General features: G+C 36.4%; 2 protein-coding genes across 2 annotated transcripts; both read right to left on the bottom strand.

Moving 5' to 3' along the window:
* Positions 1 to 1,999: 1,999 nt before the first annotated feature.
* LOC135721144 (chymase-like) lies at positions 2,000 to 7,554 on the bottom strand. Its single transcript, XM_065243316.1, has 5 exons — positions 7,500 to 7,554; positions 7,134 to 7,278; positions 6,576 to 6,696; positions 6,222 to 6,446; positions 2,000 to 2,227 (listed from the first exon to the last, which is right to left on the bottom strand). The coding sequence occupies exons 1-5, from the start codon at positions 7,552 to 7,554 to the stop codon at positions 2,000 to 2,002; spliced, it is 774 nt and encodes a 257-aa protein (XP_065099388.1).
* Positions 7,555 to 17,529: 9,975 nt separating this feature from the next.
* On the bottom strand, positions 17,530 to 18,814 carry LOC135721748 (granzyme G-like). Its single transcript, XM_065244195.1, has 4 exons — positions 18,701 to 18,814; positions 18,218 to 18,341; positions 17,900 to 18,121; positions 17,530 to 17,795 (listed from the first exon to the last, which is right to left on the bottom strand). The coding sequence occupies exons 1-4, from the start codon at positions 18,793 to 18,795 to the stop codon at positions 17,649 to 17,651; spliced, it is 588 nt and encodes a 195-aa protein (XP_065100267.1). The 5' UTR covers positions 18,796 to 18,814; the 3' UTR covers positions 17,530 to 17,648.
* Between the last annotated feature and the right edge of the window lie 949 nt (positions 18,815 to 19,763).

Raw genomic sequence — 19,763 nt, 5'->3', positions numbered from 1 at the left:
CTATCAGTAAATTACAATAATTTGGATTTGCATTGTAAATACTCATGTTCAGTAAAATACATCATGGAATCAAACAAAATTGTAACTTCATAAATTATTTATTTTTCACTTCTGTCAACCGTGTTTGAAATTTTCCACATTGAGTCCATAAAACAAATAACAGCTTAACATCCAACAGACTCCTCTCTGAACACCTCCCTCTCTCTCAAACACAGTTTACGTACAACATTAAACTTTGTTACATTTCTCCCCTCTCTCTCTCTCTCTCTCGCACACACATACACACACACACACACACACACACACACACACACACACACACACACACACACACACACACACACACACACACACACACACACACACACACACACACACACACACACACACACACACACTCTCTTTCTCTCTCATACATGTGCCCAGAAAAAACGAGCGTGTCGCACCTCTTCCGTTCGCGCGCCTAAATTTGAAATAACGAACTTGAGCATGCAAAAGACGCGACATGTGAACCGCCCCTAACATTGTAGAATCAAGTAATTTTTCTCTGTGTGTGTGTTCAGGTGGCAAACTTGAAAAAGAAGTATTAAAAAATAAAAATAAGTATTTTAAAAAATAAATCAAAATTATTTTGCCCACATTTGTCCCCAACACAGTATGATGAGGGCTACATTAGCTATTATTACATTAGCTAACTACCAACTAACCCGATATTAACAAATTGACAAGCACTTACTGGGCATAATGGCTCTTTAAATGACGACCAAAATTGGAGGTTGCCGTCTGGCTGCCTGTGATTTTAATGTTGCATGTCTTGCAACGCACTGTTTGTCTTTTGCCATCTTGTTGAAGCCGAAAGCATGACCCTCCGTACCCCTCCGGCTGACATGTTAATATCTGATCTAAGTGGGCGTGGTGTGCGTAAGGTACGAGAGGGCATGACTGATGATAGTGCCGTGATTCAGTCATGACAACACCATTCTCAGCCTGCGCTCCAGCTGGGTCGACTTTATTTTTTTAAATAATTTATATATTTTATATTTAAACTGAAAACATGATGTGATTAACACTCAAGTCATTCAAGTCATCGTGTCTCAAGTCAAGTCAAGTCCCGAGTCTTTAACTTCCAAGTCCGAGTCAAGTCTGAAGTATTTTATTTTTTGTCAAGTCACAAGTCACAAAAATAGCGACTCGAGTCGACTCGAGTCCAAGTCACCAAGTCACAAGTCCCCATGTCTGTTAATAGATATTAAAAGGGCTGTTGCGGCAGAGAATAAAAAGCATTTAAATAATGATTCATTTGTTTTCATGCTATTATTTATTATTTTACATCCTACAGTATAAAAAATGCCTATATGCAATGCCTTTTATATGACATTTGTTTTGTGCAGTTACAGGCGCACAAATACTGGCTTACTTTTATACTTCATTGAGACACTGCATTGACCAAGAGTCCGTACATTTGCACTAAATGTGTTTTAAATGTATAAAATACATTACAAATACAATAGCATATATGTAAGCAATAAGGTACGAGAGGCCATTTTATAAATATTTACATGGCACTACAAATGATGTTTTATTAACAAGGTTTGGAAGGAGCACGATCAGATAATTAACTAATTCAGCCAAACACTACATACATGTATACAGACATCCTACCTAACTCAGTCTCATGATTGGTTTCCAACATCCCTCCACCACCCCAACTCGCCACTCTAATCTGTTCTATCCCACTTTGGGATGGGGGAGCTCTCCGCGGTCTACAATTTCTAGCCCAAATTGAAGGTTACATGGTTTCCTTCCCTGTGTGTTTTAACTAGAACTGAAAACAAAATAAGAGCACACAACACAAGACAAAAGAGACACAGGACATGTTCGTGACACACAATTATTTATTCCTTTAACAAGATAACAGTTGTGGCCTGCTGTAGAGATTATTTGTAAAGCAAATAAACAATGTAGGTTGTAGCTTCAGAAAGTAATAATTTGATCCGACTTATGGACTGGTCATTTTTACAATCATACACACTCTAATATCAGATATTTTAAATGCATCCAGCTTTGACCTCCATAGTTTGTGTACATTTAGAATTTCATGAATCCATGGAAGGTAGTAAGAGATTTTAGTATACATTGTAAGGTAGGTCGTACTCGACTCCTTCCGTATGTAAGACACAATGCCCTCTGGGACATTTCCACAAATAAGTGGACCACCACCATCTCCCTGTGAGTGAAATTGTGGTTGGGTTAGACATAAATATACCATTAAAATACAATTACAATATAATCATTTAGGGCCCTATTTTAACGATCTGAAAGGCAAGTGCGAAGCGCAACGCGCAAGTGAGTTTGTGGGCGGATCTTGGGCGCTGTTGCTATTTTCCCGGCGTGAGAAATAACTCATGCGCCAGGCGCAAATCAATAAGGGGTTGGTCTGAAGTAGGTTCATTATTCATAGGTGTGGTTTGGGCGTAACGTCAAATAAACCAATCAGAACGCTATCCAACATTCCCTTTAAACGCAAGGGCGCAAGTTCCACAGCGGGTTGCTATTATTATGACGGATTTACCAGGCGTACGCCAGGAGCGGTTCACAGCCGAGGAGACCCCCGTTCTTGTAAGAGCAGTCAAAGACAGAGAAGTTGTTTTGTATGGGGATAGGAGAAACCCCCCAAATCAGCGTAGGTTAAACATAGTGATAGGTTAAACATTGAAATAGCCACAGTCTCATCAGCGGGCATCCCCAGGACGTTGCGCCAAGCGCTACAATGATGTCAGGAGACGGGGGAATCCCAAGCTTGCCAGCATAAATCGGGCACGCCATGTAACGGGAGTTGGATCTGCCTCTACACAGATGCCAGCAGAGGACATCGCTGCGTCCACCCTCACCGCTGAAAGGGTTTGGGGCAGAGGCGATTCTAGGGTTAGAGCTTTAGGGGTGCTGAGCACCCAATGAGCTCCGCTGCCACCCCCCGCTCTTTTTTCCTACAGAAACCAATAATATGTCTATTGTTAAATAGCTATCATTTTAACATTGGTTCTACTAACTCCAAAATAAAGATTTTTTTGAAGACCTTTCAGGCATGAAAATGGGTCAGGGGTGAAAAAGATGAGAAGAATATTACCCCTCTAGGGTCCGGGAGCATGCTCCCCCTTAGAATTTTTTTTAAAATAACATATTTTAAAGCATCAATCTGATGAGTTTTCAGATGCATTTTTTTTTTGCCAACCTTTTTATTTCTAATTAATGGTGAGCTAGCACATTTTTGCCATTAATGCCATATTAAAGTCTCAGGACAAAAGGTGGGCTACACCAGCAGTGTGGGTATGGTTTTATGTGAATATACAGTGTATCGTTTTAAGCCTTTATCAAAATGTCAAATCTCCTAATTTATAACTTTTATGCCTACAACATATGGTAGGTTTTTTAATAGTTTGTTAATTTGCAGCTTTTCTTTTAACAGTCCTTTAATTGAACCATTACCTTTACTATATGTCTAAAACAAAACACTTGTGACTCCTGCACTAAGGGTTAAAAACGTTATCCCCTTCATTTTAGTCTACATGTGACAAACTAAAAAATATTTATTGTCTAGTTTGATAGTCAGACAGTTAGTGATTTCACACATAACTTACGGGTAGCCTAGTGGTGGTATACAGTGATATGTAGTTTGTTTTCACTCTGTTCCAAACGCCATGTTTTCATGACGACTGACCAGAAAAGACGCACGTGATGTCATGTTTACATGACTCCCGATTGTTAAAATGAGTCTCAAATTAACGATAAATCATACAATAAACTTTAAAGCAGACATATCATGCTTTTAAATCTGTCCTTTTTACATATAAATCATCTATTTGTGGTCTATGTAAAGCGAAACTGCAATGCTTGGGTCTGAATTCCTCATTATTATAGCCCCACAGGCCCCCTTTTCTGATGTGCATCTGAGAGCAACTCGTTTTGGTACTGTCTTTTTAAATGCACGTCATACCCTGCCCCCTCTCCAGGTTGCAGAGGTGACACTCGGTTAAACTCCACCCCGTTCGGCCATTTTTGTAGTTTTATAGCAGAGATACGATTATCTAGCTGCACAGAAACTTTTTATTTACTCGTTATTCACAAAATGTCAACAACGGAAGACTTGTCCATCCAGCCTTATATGTTCGCGCCAGAGTCGGAAACGGACTGAGAGGAAAATGAAGACGACGAACCTGCAGAACAACGTCTTCATATGGAGGTATCGCAATGGTGTGAGGCTGCAGCCTCCGGAGGTCGCATATCTAGGCTGCATACGTCATCAAGACGGTCTTATTTCAGAATATTAACAATTATAAAGTTTACTATTATTCTTAGTTAATCGTAAGTTGTTGTAATATGCTCATGACTTGCAAATGTGATGCTCAGTTAACTTAAACCAGGCTTGATGCCCAAAAGCGATCTCCGCAGGCTGCAGCCTTCGGAGTGAGAAACAGCATTGCTAAACCATGACCACCGTGTACTTTACTTTTTTACTTTAAGTTATAAACTGCTTACCGAAGTGCTCTGCTCGTCGTCTCCAAAGAAAGAAGTAATTGACCCCACAATCAGACGAAGTCTATCGGCAAATCCTTCTTTATACTGGCGGAGATTGGTGAAGTAGTTATCCTTAAAGTGCCTCGGGCACACAAAAATGACTTTACCCACAGATGTGAGTACATTTCTTACGCTCTCGTAACTTCTGCATCCTTGAGCTTGGACTACAATATCGCAGCGAGAAATATAAAATGCCGGATTGCTCGTAGTGTTGGGCTGGAAGTCGATGTCCTTATTTAGCAGTTCCGCTGCAAATACTGTGACGTAATTGTTCAAAAAACGTAATAGATAATAGAAAAATCAGAACCGGTTGGAAAATATGACCAAAACAGAATATAAAGATATCAACAAAGCACCTGAAGAGACTAATTTCAACTTTTATGTACTTATAAACACTACAAATATACAACAAAATGCATTTAAGAGCCAAGAAAGTGGATTTAGCATGATATGTCTCCTTTAACAACGGAGACACACGTATGCAACTTTCCCACTGAGACGCACAAAACTGCATGCGTCTTGCGGAAGAACATTGTAACCGGCGCTACTTCTCTCAGTTTAAGTCTATGGACGAGTCACCCAGGTACTTTGCTACTCCGCAGCGCGCGGGTACCCGCCAGACTAAAATAATCCGAAAATAAACACTTATTATACGTGTACCATGGTGATTCATTATAAGACAAAAACACGGCTTGAAAGATTGATTCGTGATGTACTCGCTCATTATAAACATAACGTAAACATTTTGTAAGATTTGAACAAAAAAGTTGCATCACAACACTTTTAACTGATTCTCACTCTGCGTGTGTTTCGCGCTGAATGACGGACGGGCTAAGCGATGCAGGTACAGAGAAGTAGAAGAGGATGACACCATTTGCTAAGGGGGGAGGTTTTCATTTTCTACCTTATTATACATTTTAAACCACAAACTACAGAGTATGTTTTGGACATTATTTAACCTGGTCAAAGACGAACGAACATTTTAGAATAATTAAATTTCTTGCCCCAAGTTTTAGGGGTGCTGAGCTCCTTTTTAGGGGTGCTGAAGCCTCGACCATGGTTTGGGGGCTTTGAAATCGGACCCAAGAAACGCAAGCAAGGTCCAACCCCAAAGTACTCTTACAAATCAAGTTCATATACATTAAGGTTTCTTATGTATCACCACAATGCTCACCACTATGATTCCCCTTATCTCGTGTATTAATATTTTTTAGTGTAACAATTTATGATTTGCAAAAATAACTGTTGCATCTGTGTAGATTAGATGCAAAGTGTATGCGCGTTGTGCACGCTATACATTATGGTCAAGCATGCGCCCTTAAAAAAGCATAATGAACCACGCGCAACGCGCCACTGACTTTAAACTTGGTCAGTGGCGCAATTGTTTTTTGGAACTGCAAAATAGCATCAGGGATGGTTTGCACCGGAATATGCCTCTTTTTTGCGCTGAACCGCCCAGGGAGCACAAGTTCATTCCCTAGTTTGCCGACGTGCGTCTGTGGAGGGAAAAACCCGCTGTGCGCCGGTGCAAAATACGAATGATACATGCGTCACTGACAAAGTCATTTGCGCTGGGTGCAAGATAGGGCCCATAATGTTTCCATTTAACAGAACAATTAAAAGGTGAAAGCTTATGAAATAAATACCTTTGTTGGCAGGACTTCATTAGCACATAAAGTGTGAGGTGTGGCACAATTTTTAGAGTCTAAAAGAGTCCTGTTTACTTCTTTTAGGACACTTGATTGAGACTTTTCATTGTATTCCTGCCAGCCCCAACCCACGACCATGCAGTTACTTGAGATTTTCTCTCTATTAGTTTCTGGCAGGGCAATGATATTCACAGTCTCATTCAGAGTTGCTGGGGTTTTCAGCTAAATGGGAAGACATGTAATGTTCTTGCTTAAGATGCCTCATACAGTTGTTAAAACGGATATAAATTGCACATAAAATGCATTTTACAATTTATTAGTTTCTGCTAAAAATAAATTCTGCTGACAAACCTTTAGAAGCATGATGTCATCGCCTGGCTTGTTTGCAAAACCTTTATGTGGAAAGACATCGACCTCTATACCCTCAGGTAAATCATTTGTGTCATTAACACCCAAATACACCATGAGATGTCTAAAGCAAACAAAAAAAACTAAATGTTAGAAGATTGCCACTTTTTTAACCCTAAAAATGTACAGAATTATTTTGGCAATACGTTGGTTGCATCGCTATTATATGTACAAAAATACTTTCCTGGACACTTTATACTCTGATTGAAAAATTTCAAGTTTGAGTCAAATATGGATTTTTTATTATTATAAACTCAACAGTTGGGTTTGCTCATATTTAACCCAAATATTGGCTGAAATAACCCAGCATTTTCAGAGTGTATCAGTGTATGGTAGTTTAGTCTGTAAATGTTGATTGCATGTGAAAATGCATTTTTAATTATATTGTCCACATAATAGAAACATCAGTTTTAAGTTTTGCAACTAAGCTTTTATAGTTACAGTGAATTATCAACATACAGATTTTGTGTCAAAGGTCACTTAGTATATTATTTTACTCACCTACCATTGCAAGTGGCAGTCGTCATCACAAAATCTTCTCTTATCAAAAATCCACTGCATGATGAAGGTGTATGTTTGTCATGAATGTAGACCATGTATGGGTGGCTGTGTGGAATGGACACCTTACTGTTAACAACACCGACACCTAAGAGAGATTGTTTATCAGGCGAAATCTTTGCTGATGTTTCCATTTATATTAATACTTACAAGCCACATTACATGTGATATTGAGTCTGTTTGCATGGTGATTCTGTGTATTTACTCCCTTTGTAAGAACTTATTAATGTGAGCAGTTTTATGAAACTATTTAAATGGTTATGAGAAACTGTCTGCTGTTATTAGTGTAGTCTGATATGAAGTCTTTACCTGGGGTGCAGGAGTGCAGCAGTAGCAGTTTAGTTATGAACGAAAAGATGCTCATTGTAGTCACTGTTCAGTCCAGCGATGTGTGAAGCACAGTGAAGTCGTCTTCTGCTTTAAATACAGAGTCAAGGGACTCAGACCAGGAAGATGAAGCTAGAAATTAAACCATGCACTGAATTCAGATCAGTTTATTTCATTTAACAAGTGCTGATCTTCAGCGTTTGCTGATTTATCATGAAGTAACCACACTTTTGGTGATAAGACCAAACATACATGTTTATGTCAGCGATATCCAATCTGTCTCCTGGAAGATCACTGACCAACCCTAATCTGATCCAGACATATCTGCCAGTAATGTTTAATCTCACAGATCTTTATTAACTGATTGAATTTAAGAGTTTTTTCTGTCCTTATGTGAAGTGAAATAAAACTGAGATAAGTCAAGATCTGATGAGATGTTCCACTTGCGTCATGTGCCTTTAAAGTGTGTCTCTCCGTGGAGAACCATAAAAATATTCGGCTTTTTTGTGCTTTTAAAAAAAAATATTTAATTTTTATTGAGAAATTGTTAATACATGACTTTTTTTCACGCATCTTCTGCATTATAAAAACCTTTTTATTTTTCAGTCTATAATGCTGAACATGCTGCTAGTTTGGAGTCGGAAGCTAAACTTTGTGAAGTAAACAGCTCTGTTTCATGCCAGTGATGCTGAGGTCTGTATTTGATGGTAGCATTAAAGCAGTCACATTTCATTAGGTCAAACTAAATGCACATGCTGAATGTAAATTTAGTTCTGAATATAAACTGTGCATGTGTTTGTGTGCGTGTGTAATTGTCTGTTGTTTATAACTGTCTGTAACCAAGGCTGGATTGGGACAAAAAAATCAGCCCTGACAGCAGCAATAAAAAAGACAAATAGACTAAATAAAATAATTGAATGAATACAAGCAATAAGCACTTAACTCAAATAACTAGGGCGTAATACTTAGGGTCTCATTTATAAAACTGTGCGTAGGATCCTTACTAAAAGTCTACGTACACACAAAGCCAACAATGGCATACAGTAAAAAATATAAAGACTTATATAATTAATCTTTTTTTTAAGATACAGAAGTGGTTTTCCTTTGTTTTCTGTTGTTTAATTAATGTAAATGACAGAAACATAAGCAGATAAGAACTGCTACTTTCAAACCAACACAAAGATCTGACTTCTTTCTGAACTGTTTGCACTCACTTTAAGACATAACTGAATGATTTTATAAGAATAGGTGCAAAGACTGTGGTATTTCAAAATAATTTTGTGTTTGCATGCTTTAGAATCGTGCGTCTCCGTGCGTCCGCTTATGAGTGTGCGTCCATTTGAGTGTGTGTGCGTCATTGTTTGTGCGCACACACAACAGCTCACTTTAACATCTTGCACTCAAATTGTTTAAAATCGCTTGCATGTTAACATTTGCAAGGTTTAAAAAACACATGCAAAAGTTAACTTTCTATAAATAGTTAGGCTATTTATTTCTGAATGATGCGTTTTTGAGCGATTATTAAAGCGACTATCATTTATTATCATTTATGCGTGATTTCTTCTGCTTTCCCAATAAAATATTTTGTGTTTCTTTTGACTTGGTGGACCAGCTGTCAATTTGAGTGTGTAGCCTCGCCACTGTTATGAAATAATAGTTTGAGAAGAATAAAAAAAACTCTAACCCTAAAGATTACTAAATATTCTTACCATCACTGAGGTGAAAATAATCCACACGCAGATAGAGACATTAACTCGTCTGTCAAGTCCTCCAGAAAGCAGCATGAGGCGCACTTGCGAGTTTATATTTATTTCAGACAGGAATCATATGAATTAGTTTATTGCGACATTGGGACAAATAACGGACAGCCTATTGCTTTGTGACAGCGCAACATGAGAATTTTAAATTCATGTAGTATTTTAATAAAAACCAGGGGACCCTCCTAATTTATATTTTTGTGCTTTATGGGGGGGGGGGGGTTCCCTCAAGGCTTATAGGAGGTCGGGGACCCCCCAGACCCCCTCAATTCTAACACTGATCAATACCACAAAAAACATGTTTACTACACTTTTACCACAAAAAACATGGTACAAGGGTTAGGACAGTTGAGATCCTCATACACTATTACAAAAGATACAAACATTCACTGATGTATACACTGTAAAAAATCCAATTAATGAAATGCTGGACGGGCAAAAATATACAAGTTAAACCAATTTTTTTGTTTGAGCTAGTTGAGAAGACATATTATTTTAAGTCTAGATAAATCTGTGTTTAAAACATTAAATGAATGGTTATTTTCAATTCCAGTCAACATTCAGAATGGCTAATGTTGACTGAACTAATTAAGACAAATCAGGTAAATATGTGGACTTATGACAGCTTTGTTTCCTGACAACAAAATGCTCCTAATATTACTGTTATTTGGTCACAAAATGTAATTGTAAGAGTTGTTCAGGCGTGAATGTATGTGCTTAAAGTTTAAATATGCGGTCGGTTAATAAAGATAGCGTCTATTTAAAAATGTGCTCGGACACTTTCGGACGGAGCTCCATATGAGCTCCATATGAGCTCCAGAAAATCATCGGCGCTTAAGTGCTCACACCCCGCCCAGTGCAGCCTCGCCCCGGCAAGCGCATCAGAAATCGACTGCTGGCTCTGATATCTCTGTGGCGTTTAAACGTGATTTAATTCATTTAAATTTCTCATACTTAACAATGAAAGGGTTATGTTTTAAATCATATTTTAGGATTGCACTTAATTGATATGGCTGTTGAGTGATGTTTCATATCTTTTACATTCGTTATAACCGGACTGCATGCGAATTTGAACTTCAGAGCTGAAGGAGCGGGTGGAGAAATAGTCCCAATATCATAAAAATCTTAAACTTCTAAATATACCCGTCTCGCGCGCGCTTGTGTATGTATGTACAGTATGTGCGTGAGTTTTTAATTTAAAATGTCTTAACTCGGAAGGATCAGGATCACAGGTCATTTCATCTGAGATCAATCCGCACCTAACAGCCTGAATCACTCACTGATTCACATGACACAAGTCATCAGCCGTTTCCTCAAGTTCACGTCAGGTAAGTGTTTGTAAATAAATGTTAATTTTAGACTATATTAATTGGCAAAGACGCAAATACTCGACGTTTTTGTAAAGATATAAGTTATATAAAGGTGTGTTATGTTATGTGTCCGAGTTAAAGTGGAGCTATTTTAGTTAAGATTACCGGACAGGGTTTATTACTCCATCTTAATTATAATTGGGACATTTTTACAAACAAACCTTATAAAATTCAACACTGGCGTGCATTTTGAGACAAAACAATAGCACTCATATGTTAAGAGATGTCAGTATTTTAGTCAGTGATAAGCCCTGTTCGAGAAAACCGCCCAATAGTGTTTAATTCAATTACGTGTGATGTCTGAGGGAAATTTGGCAATTTTAGGGTATGAAGTCTTTCACCGTCAAGCTTTATTATATTAAACATGTTTTTATGTATGTATTTATATTCCTCTGTTTATCAAACCAGAGCGGTGATGATGTGGAGAGAGGCAGAGAGGGATACATGGCGAAAGAAGTTCTCCTAAATGGCCCTGGAGATGTTCTGAGTGACTTTGGAGTGCTTTTTAGACTGTTTTATGCCCTCTATTTAGAGAAGACTTAATTCTGTATGTTCAGTCTGTTTGATAAGTGAATAAAGCTTTTGTTTTTATGTGACTGAAGTTAATTATTTGTTAACAACACCAGCATAAATTATTTGATAAATAATTTTAAAAGTTTATTAAGTATTCCCAAATAATAAATATTAATTGAAGTAACACATAAAACATTGAGTAAATACTTAAAATTTAATTGACAGAGTCTTTGCTGTAAGTTTTTAAAGATTCAACTGATTAAAACATTTTAGTTGAATGAACTATAAAGCTAGTTGAGCAAACATACTTTTTTATATTTGAGTCAAAATTGGGCCAACTAAAAAACATCAATCCAGGAAACACTTTGGAGTCAGAAATTGAGTGAACGTAAAATTTCTGTGGAACTAGTTACTAAAAAATAATTCATTGAGCCAACAATTTATTTTTTACAGTGTAGGCAACACCATATATTTCAAAGTGTAAAGGTTGACCAGTGTAAATTATTATTTTGTTTGGATATCTTATCATAGTAATGTCCTTAAGAAGCTAAAATACATATAAATGTTTACTGAAAGTCAAAATAACAACTATTATTTTCAAACGTTTAACATTCACCTGACTCTTAGGGGTGGTTTCCCAGACAAGGTTTATCCTGGTCCCAGACTTAAATGCATGTTTATGACGCTTTAATTTAAAAACACCTTGTCCTGACTTATTTTATCATATATTGGTGAAATTTTGTCTCAAGGCCTGGATTCATCTAAACCCTGTCCAGGAAACCACCCCTTAATGTATAGCGCCGCCTTTTTGAATGTTTGTGTCTTTTGTAAAAGTTGTAGTTGTTTTTACAGCTTTATCACCAGAACCCTGCATCTTACTCTGTGCAGTATATGTATTATATGTATGTTATATCATATACTCTTACCCTGTGCAATATTAAATAATATAAAATAATATACTCACTCTCTTTTGCAGTGGGCAGCCGTCATCACGAAATTTGTTTTTATCAAAAACCCATCACATGCTGAATGTGTTTGTGTGTCACGACCATGTATGGCCGGCTGTGTTAACGATACGATGATCCATGCCGACCCCTAAAGAGAGATTGGCAAAGTAATATGAAATGTGATTAAAAGTCTGTTTGCATAGAGAAAGACAGATTCACTAAATTTCCTCCTATTCTTAGAACTTATTATTAAACGGTTATGAGAAACTGTCTACTGTTATTAGTGTATTAGTCATAACCTGTTCAGTCAAGTGATGGGTGAAGCACAGTAAGTCGTTTTCTTTGTTAAATACTTAGTCAAGGGACTCATACCAAGAAAAAAATCCCAATAAGCTGAATTTAGATGTTTATCTATTATATCAGCATTTAAAAGGAAGTGCGCATCATAACAAGTAGGCCCAAAATACAAGCTTGGAAAAATAAAAGTATTATGTTTTCTCTGTATAAAGCTCTTAATTATTACTCTAGATAAAGCTTTTTAGGAGTAAATATGCATCTGTGTGTAGTTGTATGTAGCAGACAAACCGTAGGCATCAGTGCTCGAATTGAATCAAGTCTTATGGGGGTTCCCCACCATGACATAGCAGCAAACCCAAAATGGCAACACATTACTACCTTTAAACACAAATGTATGATTTATGTAATACTTCCCAAAATATTTTTGTATAAAGGCTTTAAACTAATTTATTAATCAATTCAAAATATAAAGTTTGACTATAGGACGTTAATGTGTTAGGCCTGTGTTTAAGTTGAGTGCAGGGTAGCCTACATTACTGTAGGTGGGGCAAGCTGCTTTCTTTATAAGTCACTTTGTAGACTTCATTCAGCAAAAAAGCTTTTCAAATTATTTGAACTGACACCAGTTTATGAGGCAAGTGATAAGAAAAGCTTTACTAAGGTAAGGATGAGGCTTCCCTTCATACATAGAGATCATTATTTTCAATGTTTTTGGTCACAATGTATTTACTTTTGTTGCCTTGACTTAGTTGCAAAATATAAACTTTGCAATAATTAGGGGCGATTCTAGGTTTTTAATATTAGTGTGGTTCAGCCTCCAATGAGGATGTGATAAAAAAAAAAAATATATATATATATATATATATATATATATATATATATAGTATGAATACTATAATGCTCCGACATCACATTGTGTAAAATGTTTTTTTTTTTATTAATATTACTGTCACTGTCCCAAGGGTGGGACGTTTGGCATTACATATTTAAAACAATAGTTTCATAGTCTAAACCTACACCAATCTTGACAAACTATATACCTCTAGGAATGTAGTTTTTATATTTCAACACCATTTTGCAAAAAGAATTATGTAGGAAGAGTCATTTTCTAAAATGTCGCAGACCAACAGGTGGGCCCAAGGTGTTAAAACATTTGTAAATATCCTATAAACATGAAATAACCTTGACAAACTATATATTGTTGGAAAGGTCTGTTGAAAAAATATATATTTTTGATGTTTAGTTTGATGACACGCAGAGCAAATGCGCGATCGGTTAAATTGCATGCGTCAGCACCATGGCCACTGAGAGGAACTGAGGTCGAATGAACCCAAACGCAAACGATGTCGGGGAGAACAAAAAACACTTTATTAAACTAACAAGAAACAAAAACCCACGAGGAGGTACACAACATGAAACACTAAACAGATACACTAAACTTGACAAGATATTTGGTTTAAGCTACCACACGAAACACGGGAACAGAACAAAATGAACCAGCACAGGAAGGGATTAAATAGCAAAAACTAAACAAGATAACAAGGGAAGAACAGGTGATGGGAATTAACTAATGATTAAACCGTTAACAGGAAGAGTCAAGAGACAAGACACCGAAGGCACATGACTCAAAACACAAGATCATGAGCCTTCACATAAGACATGGGACTGTCAGAACCCAGCCATAATGACAAGACATAATATTAAACATGATACCATGACCGGATCCTGACAGCCACCCTACAGCGCAACATTGATACAAGAAAAAGCAATCCAAATATACAGACTTAAACTAGATCAGATTTTTCCTTTTATAACAAATAAAAACTAAAATAAAGTCAGAAATAAAAAGATGCAGAACAAACGTGTGCACAATGCCTGAAGTGCAGGGGAACAAAACACTAGCCACAAAATAGTTGAATCTGATAACCCCGAGTGATCTATAAATAAAATAAAAATAAAGAAATTATTAAAATAACAAAAGTCTAGCCAGAATTGCCAGCTTTTCCTTTTTTTAACTACAGAAACACAGAGACAACTGTCTGCTTCGCAATGATTTATTAAAATGGAAACCTCTTACAATATGGACGTGTTGGATTATATTAATTGAAAGTTACTTTTTCATATGTTATTTGCATAGTATTATCATAATGATAATAGGCTTTATATTAATATATAAGGAGAAACCTGTTATAGCCTATGCGAAATCAATTGAATGATCCTCATTTCATAACACATCTGCCACAATTCGACTGTAATCAAGCTTCTCTTATGGAAGCACTGAATTTTCGATATATTCAGGTTTTCTTTGTTGTTGTATATAGTAAGATTGTTCAAAGCTCTGTACGTTGCTCACTATAGCTGCATTTTTTGTGGTTGTAGGCTATTACCAAGATGTTCAATAGTTCATTAGTTAACTATTAGTTAATGTATTAAACAAACCATGAACAATACATTTGTTACAATATTTATTCATATTTGTTAATGTTAGTTAATTAAAATGTAAGCTTTAATTGTTTGTTCATGTTAGTTCACAGTGCATTAACTAATGTTAAAAATATTTTAATAAAGTTTTAGTATTTGTTAAAATTAAGATTAACAAAGATTAATAAATGCTCTATAAGTGCAGTTCATTATTAATTCATGTTAACTAATGTAGTTAACTAATGCTGACTAATGAACCTTATTGTAAAATGTTACCAAATCGAGAATAAATCATGTAAAATTACATAAAATATAAAAAGTTAAGCCTACACTACAGTCTACGAAATAGTATGCACTTTGCTAAATCTACTCAATTAAATGATGGGAACAGATTACAAACAGCTAAGCACATTATTACATACAACAAATATGATAAGCAAGTAAAAAGATACTGGCATTAACCTAGTGAATGCATCGCTCTTGAGTGATTAACAGACGTGATGACTCAAAAACACAAGCACCAGTGTTAACCACAGAAGTCAAAACTATAACAGAAGCTCTTTTAAAACTCAAAGATGATTGTGTCATGATCTTATCCTTTGTTTAATCTAGTCTTGTGGCAGGATCATGACGGGCCCATGTTTGTGTGGGATCACGTGGTCTTAGTATTGGTTTTACTAGACCACGTGTTTCCCAGTGTCTTGTCACTTTTACCCCACACCCTTGTCACGCTCATTGTTTAATCCATGTCACCTGTTGTCTTCATTAGTTCTCCCCTATTTAAGGTCCTTGTGTTTGTTACTCTGTGCCTGCTCATTGTTGTTCCATGTGTTGTACTATGCTTCGTTACATCCGTTTGAGTACTTTGTCAGTCTAGTCTAGGTTAATCCCGTGTATTGTGTTCTGTCAATTTATTGTTTAGTGTTACCCAGTTTAGCATATTCTGTATTCCTGGCTATGTTTTGCCCCCTCGTGGGTTGTTGATTTCTGTTTTTGTGTCACAATAAATTCCCATTTTTTGTACATCTGTGTCTTGCACTTGGGTTCTCTCCTACGTATCGTGACAGAATGAACAATAAACATTATCTGAATAATTCAATCAGTAATGTCTTTCTTTAGGAATAATTCAAATAAACAAATTATAATCTTAACAACAAAATGAGATTTCATCCAAATGTTTTGTTATTATTTTATCATTTTAATTAAACTTTTGGTTTAAAAAAAAACATAGTTATTAGTTTGTTAAAGAATGTTTGTAACAAAGCTGTTCTGGGGCACGATTGACTCCCATAATATTATAAATAATATTATCTGTTTGGATAAAAACATTATTAAATCTATTATGTTCAGCAAAACAAAGTAATTTATACAGGGTTGGAACAACTTGAAAGTGAGCTTTGGCTGAACTATCCATTTAAGGACATTAAACATTTAATAAACTTGTAATTACTTTTACTTAAGTAAAGGCAAAGAACTTATATTGACAAGAAGTGAAAGTCAATAGAACGTTCCATTGCAACACCAGCCCCCAGCAGCAGCAGCCCTACAAATCCGCCATTTTGTAATGAGAGCGACTCAGGAGTCAACTAGAAGTGATGGCAATATCAGCTATTTTGTACATTAAAAGATCAAATTCAAACTGAATGATGATAACACAGAATAACATACAATCAGACCAGTGATCATTAATAATTTTTTACAACTTATTTTCAGATATTTAGACTTAGTCTTCCACTTTCATATAGGCTAATTTTACATACACACATATCGACATAAACTCATCCACACATAATATTTTGGCTCCACATACACATAAACACACATATACATCTGAATTCCTCGAAATGGATTAAGTTAAAAAAAACACAGCCACTGTCCAATTATAGGATAACAGACAGAACAATGCATCATGTTCTATAAGATTATAATGTTTGTAGCGGGATCCAGGGCATTAATATGTACAAAATATATTTCATACCTAGTGGAGTTGGTAGTAAATGTGTAAAGTAGCAAAAAATAGAATTACATAATAAAGCAAGAAAAAACTACCTCAAATGTGTATCTATTTAATGATTGGATTCCACAACTGGTAGCAACAACAACACAACACATACATACAATATAATACACTGTTTCGTGTAGGTGTAGCAAATGAACAAAAATTTTATCTAAGAAACTTACTATTGCGCTTCTGATTTGGCTGTGAGATTCGCTGAGAATGAATTGGCTGTGAGAATTTTCATTCCAAAATGGCGGCCGGGCTACTTAAGCACCACCTAGTGACTGTTGCCAAAAACGAATCAGAGTTTCCCCTCTTGTGCTTCTATACACTTTGGTAAAGGTTATACTAAAGCTTTGTTTATGTTATTATATATTAAATAAAAAAATCATAATATGAAATGCAGTATAAACAGCCTAAAAAGATCAAGGCATGGATTCAGCAAAATATACCAGGGGTTTCTAAATTTGGTCCTGGAGTTTCTGGCAATCCTGAAGTTCTCGAATCAGATTAAATTTCGCAGGACAGTGACCCTCCAGGAACTGTGTTTGTTTTCTTCTCAGCCACCTGAGTAGTAAGACCTTCATTAGCTGGTTCAGGTGTGTAACAGTAAATTAGGGTTGGACCTAAGCTCTGAAAGGCATTCAAGGAGCAAGACATTGATGTAGGTTGTTGTTGCAGAAATCATTTTAACAGACTTGTGCAATGATAAAGGTTTTCTTTTATTTCAATTAGGTACATAAAAATGCTGAAGAACTTAAATCAGACATGCTTTCATATTACAATGTTGAGTTGATCCAGCTTTGCCTTCCATGGTTTGTGTTGCTTTAAAGAGGTGCATTCATGATTTTATGAATCCATGGAAGGAAGTGAGAGATTTTAGTATACATCGTTTTGTAGCCTGTAGACTCATTGTAGAAAGACACAATGCCATGTGGGACATTTCCACAAATAAGTGGCCCGCCAGAGTCTCCCTATAAGAGAAATTGTGGTTTAGTTAGCCATAAATATAGCATTAAAATACAAACACAATTTTACCAAGAAATATTTTCAACATAATTGAAAGCTTATGAAATACCCGTGATGGCCCGGTTCCTCCCTCAGTGCGTATAAGGTCAGGTGTGGCACAGTTTTGAGTAAGAGTCAAGTTCACTTCTTTCAGGACATTTGATGGAGACGTGTGAGTGTATTCTTGCCACCCCCAACCCATGGCCATGCAGTTACTTGGGAATGCCTCTCCCTTAGTTCTTGGCATGTCAATGGTTTTCACATTCTTGTTCAGAGTTGCTCTTGTTTTAAGCTAAATAGAAAGATGTAATGTTTTTGCTTGACTAGATGTCCTATATGATTGTTAAAAAAGTGTGCACATACCAAATGCATATAAGACGAGACAAACCTTCAGTAGCATGATGTCGTCATGACCTTTCTCATTTGCAAAATCTGGATGTGGAATGGCTAAGACCTCTATACCCTCAGGTAAACGATTTGTGTCATCAACACCCAAATACACCATGAGATGTCTAAAGCAAACATAATAAAGTAAATGTTAAAATACTGCCACTATTTCAACCATACAGTAAAGACTTACACAATTATTTCACAATACTTTGGTTGCATCGTGCATATGTACAAATATACATTCATTTGATAAGCGTATGAATGTATGTTTGTTTTGAAAAAGTCATTTAATCTTTGTGAGATGTCCAAATGCATTGGTTATAAAGTTAATTTGATCAACCACATTTTCAATTACCTTGTTCACTATATAGAAAAATTGTAGTTTTTATTTTTGCAATTTTGCTTTTATAGTTCATTATAGTGACGTATAAAAATCAAAGTTTGTGTTTTGATGCGACTGATAGTATATTATTTTACTCACCTACTGTTACAGTGGGCAGCCGTCATCACAAAATCTTCTCTTATCAAAAATCCACCACATGCTGCATGTGTGTAGTTGTCATGAATGTAGACCATGTATGGGCGGCTGTGTGGAATGGACTCCTTACCGCCAACGATACCATGATTCATGCCGACACCTAAAGAGAGAATGTAAATGCATATACATATAAGAATATTAAATGTGATACCGTTTGCATGGTAAAAACAGATTCACTGCAATTTCCTCCTATTGTAGGAACTTTTAAAACTATTTAAAGGGTTATGAGAAACTGTCTGCTGTTATTAGTGTAGTCTGATATGAAGTCATTACCTGGGGTGCAGGAGTGCAGCAGTAGCAGTGTAGTTATAAACCAAAAGATGCTCATTGTAGTCACTGTTCAGTCCAGCGATGTGAGAAGCACAGTGAAGTCGTCTTCTGCTTTAAATACAGAGTCAAGGGACTCAGATCAGGAAGATGAAGCTAGAAATTGAACCATGCACTGAATTCAGATCGGTCCATCTAATTTAACACCTCTGAAAAGTGCTGATCATCAGCATTTGCTGATTTATCATGAAGTAACCACACTTTTGGTGATAAGACCAAACATACATGCTTATGTCAGCGATATCCAATCTGTCTCCTGGAAGACCACTGACCAACCCTAATCTGATCCAGACATATCTGCCATTAATGTTTAATCTCACAGATCTTTATTAACTGATTGAATCGACATGTTTTTTTTCTGTTCTTATGTGACTGCAGTCGAATGAAATGATACTGAAATAAGATAAGTCAAGAACTGATGAGATGTGCCACTTGTGTCATTTATAAAAAAGATCGATAAAATTGTGTTCCTTTTCAGTCAGTCACTACGACGTCACGTCGTGACCGACGAATTGGGAACTCGCTTAGAGAGACCAATCTGCTTCGTACTCTACTAAAACGCCAATGAACTTGGCATTGAGATATTTGCATAATGCTGGCGCCGCCCCGCCAGGTGCATATATAAGCCACAGGTGCAAATATGGAAATTAGCTTTTTCGCATCAAAAGCCGGCATTATC

Source organism: Paramisgurnus dabryanus, chromosome 24 (genome assembly GCF_030506205.2).
Source record: "Paramisgurnus dabryanus chromosome 24, PD_genome_1.1, whole genome shotgun sequence".
NCBI classification, from domain to species: Eukaryota; Metazoa; Chordata; class Actinopteri; order Cypriniformes; family Cobitidae; genus Paramisgurnus; species Paramisgurnus dabryanus.
This window is presented reverse-complemented; position numbering and strand designations above follow the sequence as displayed.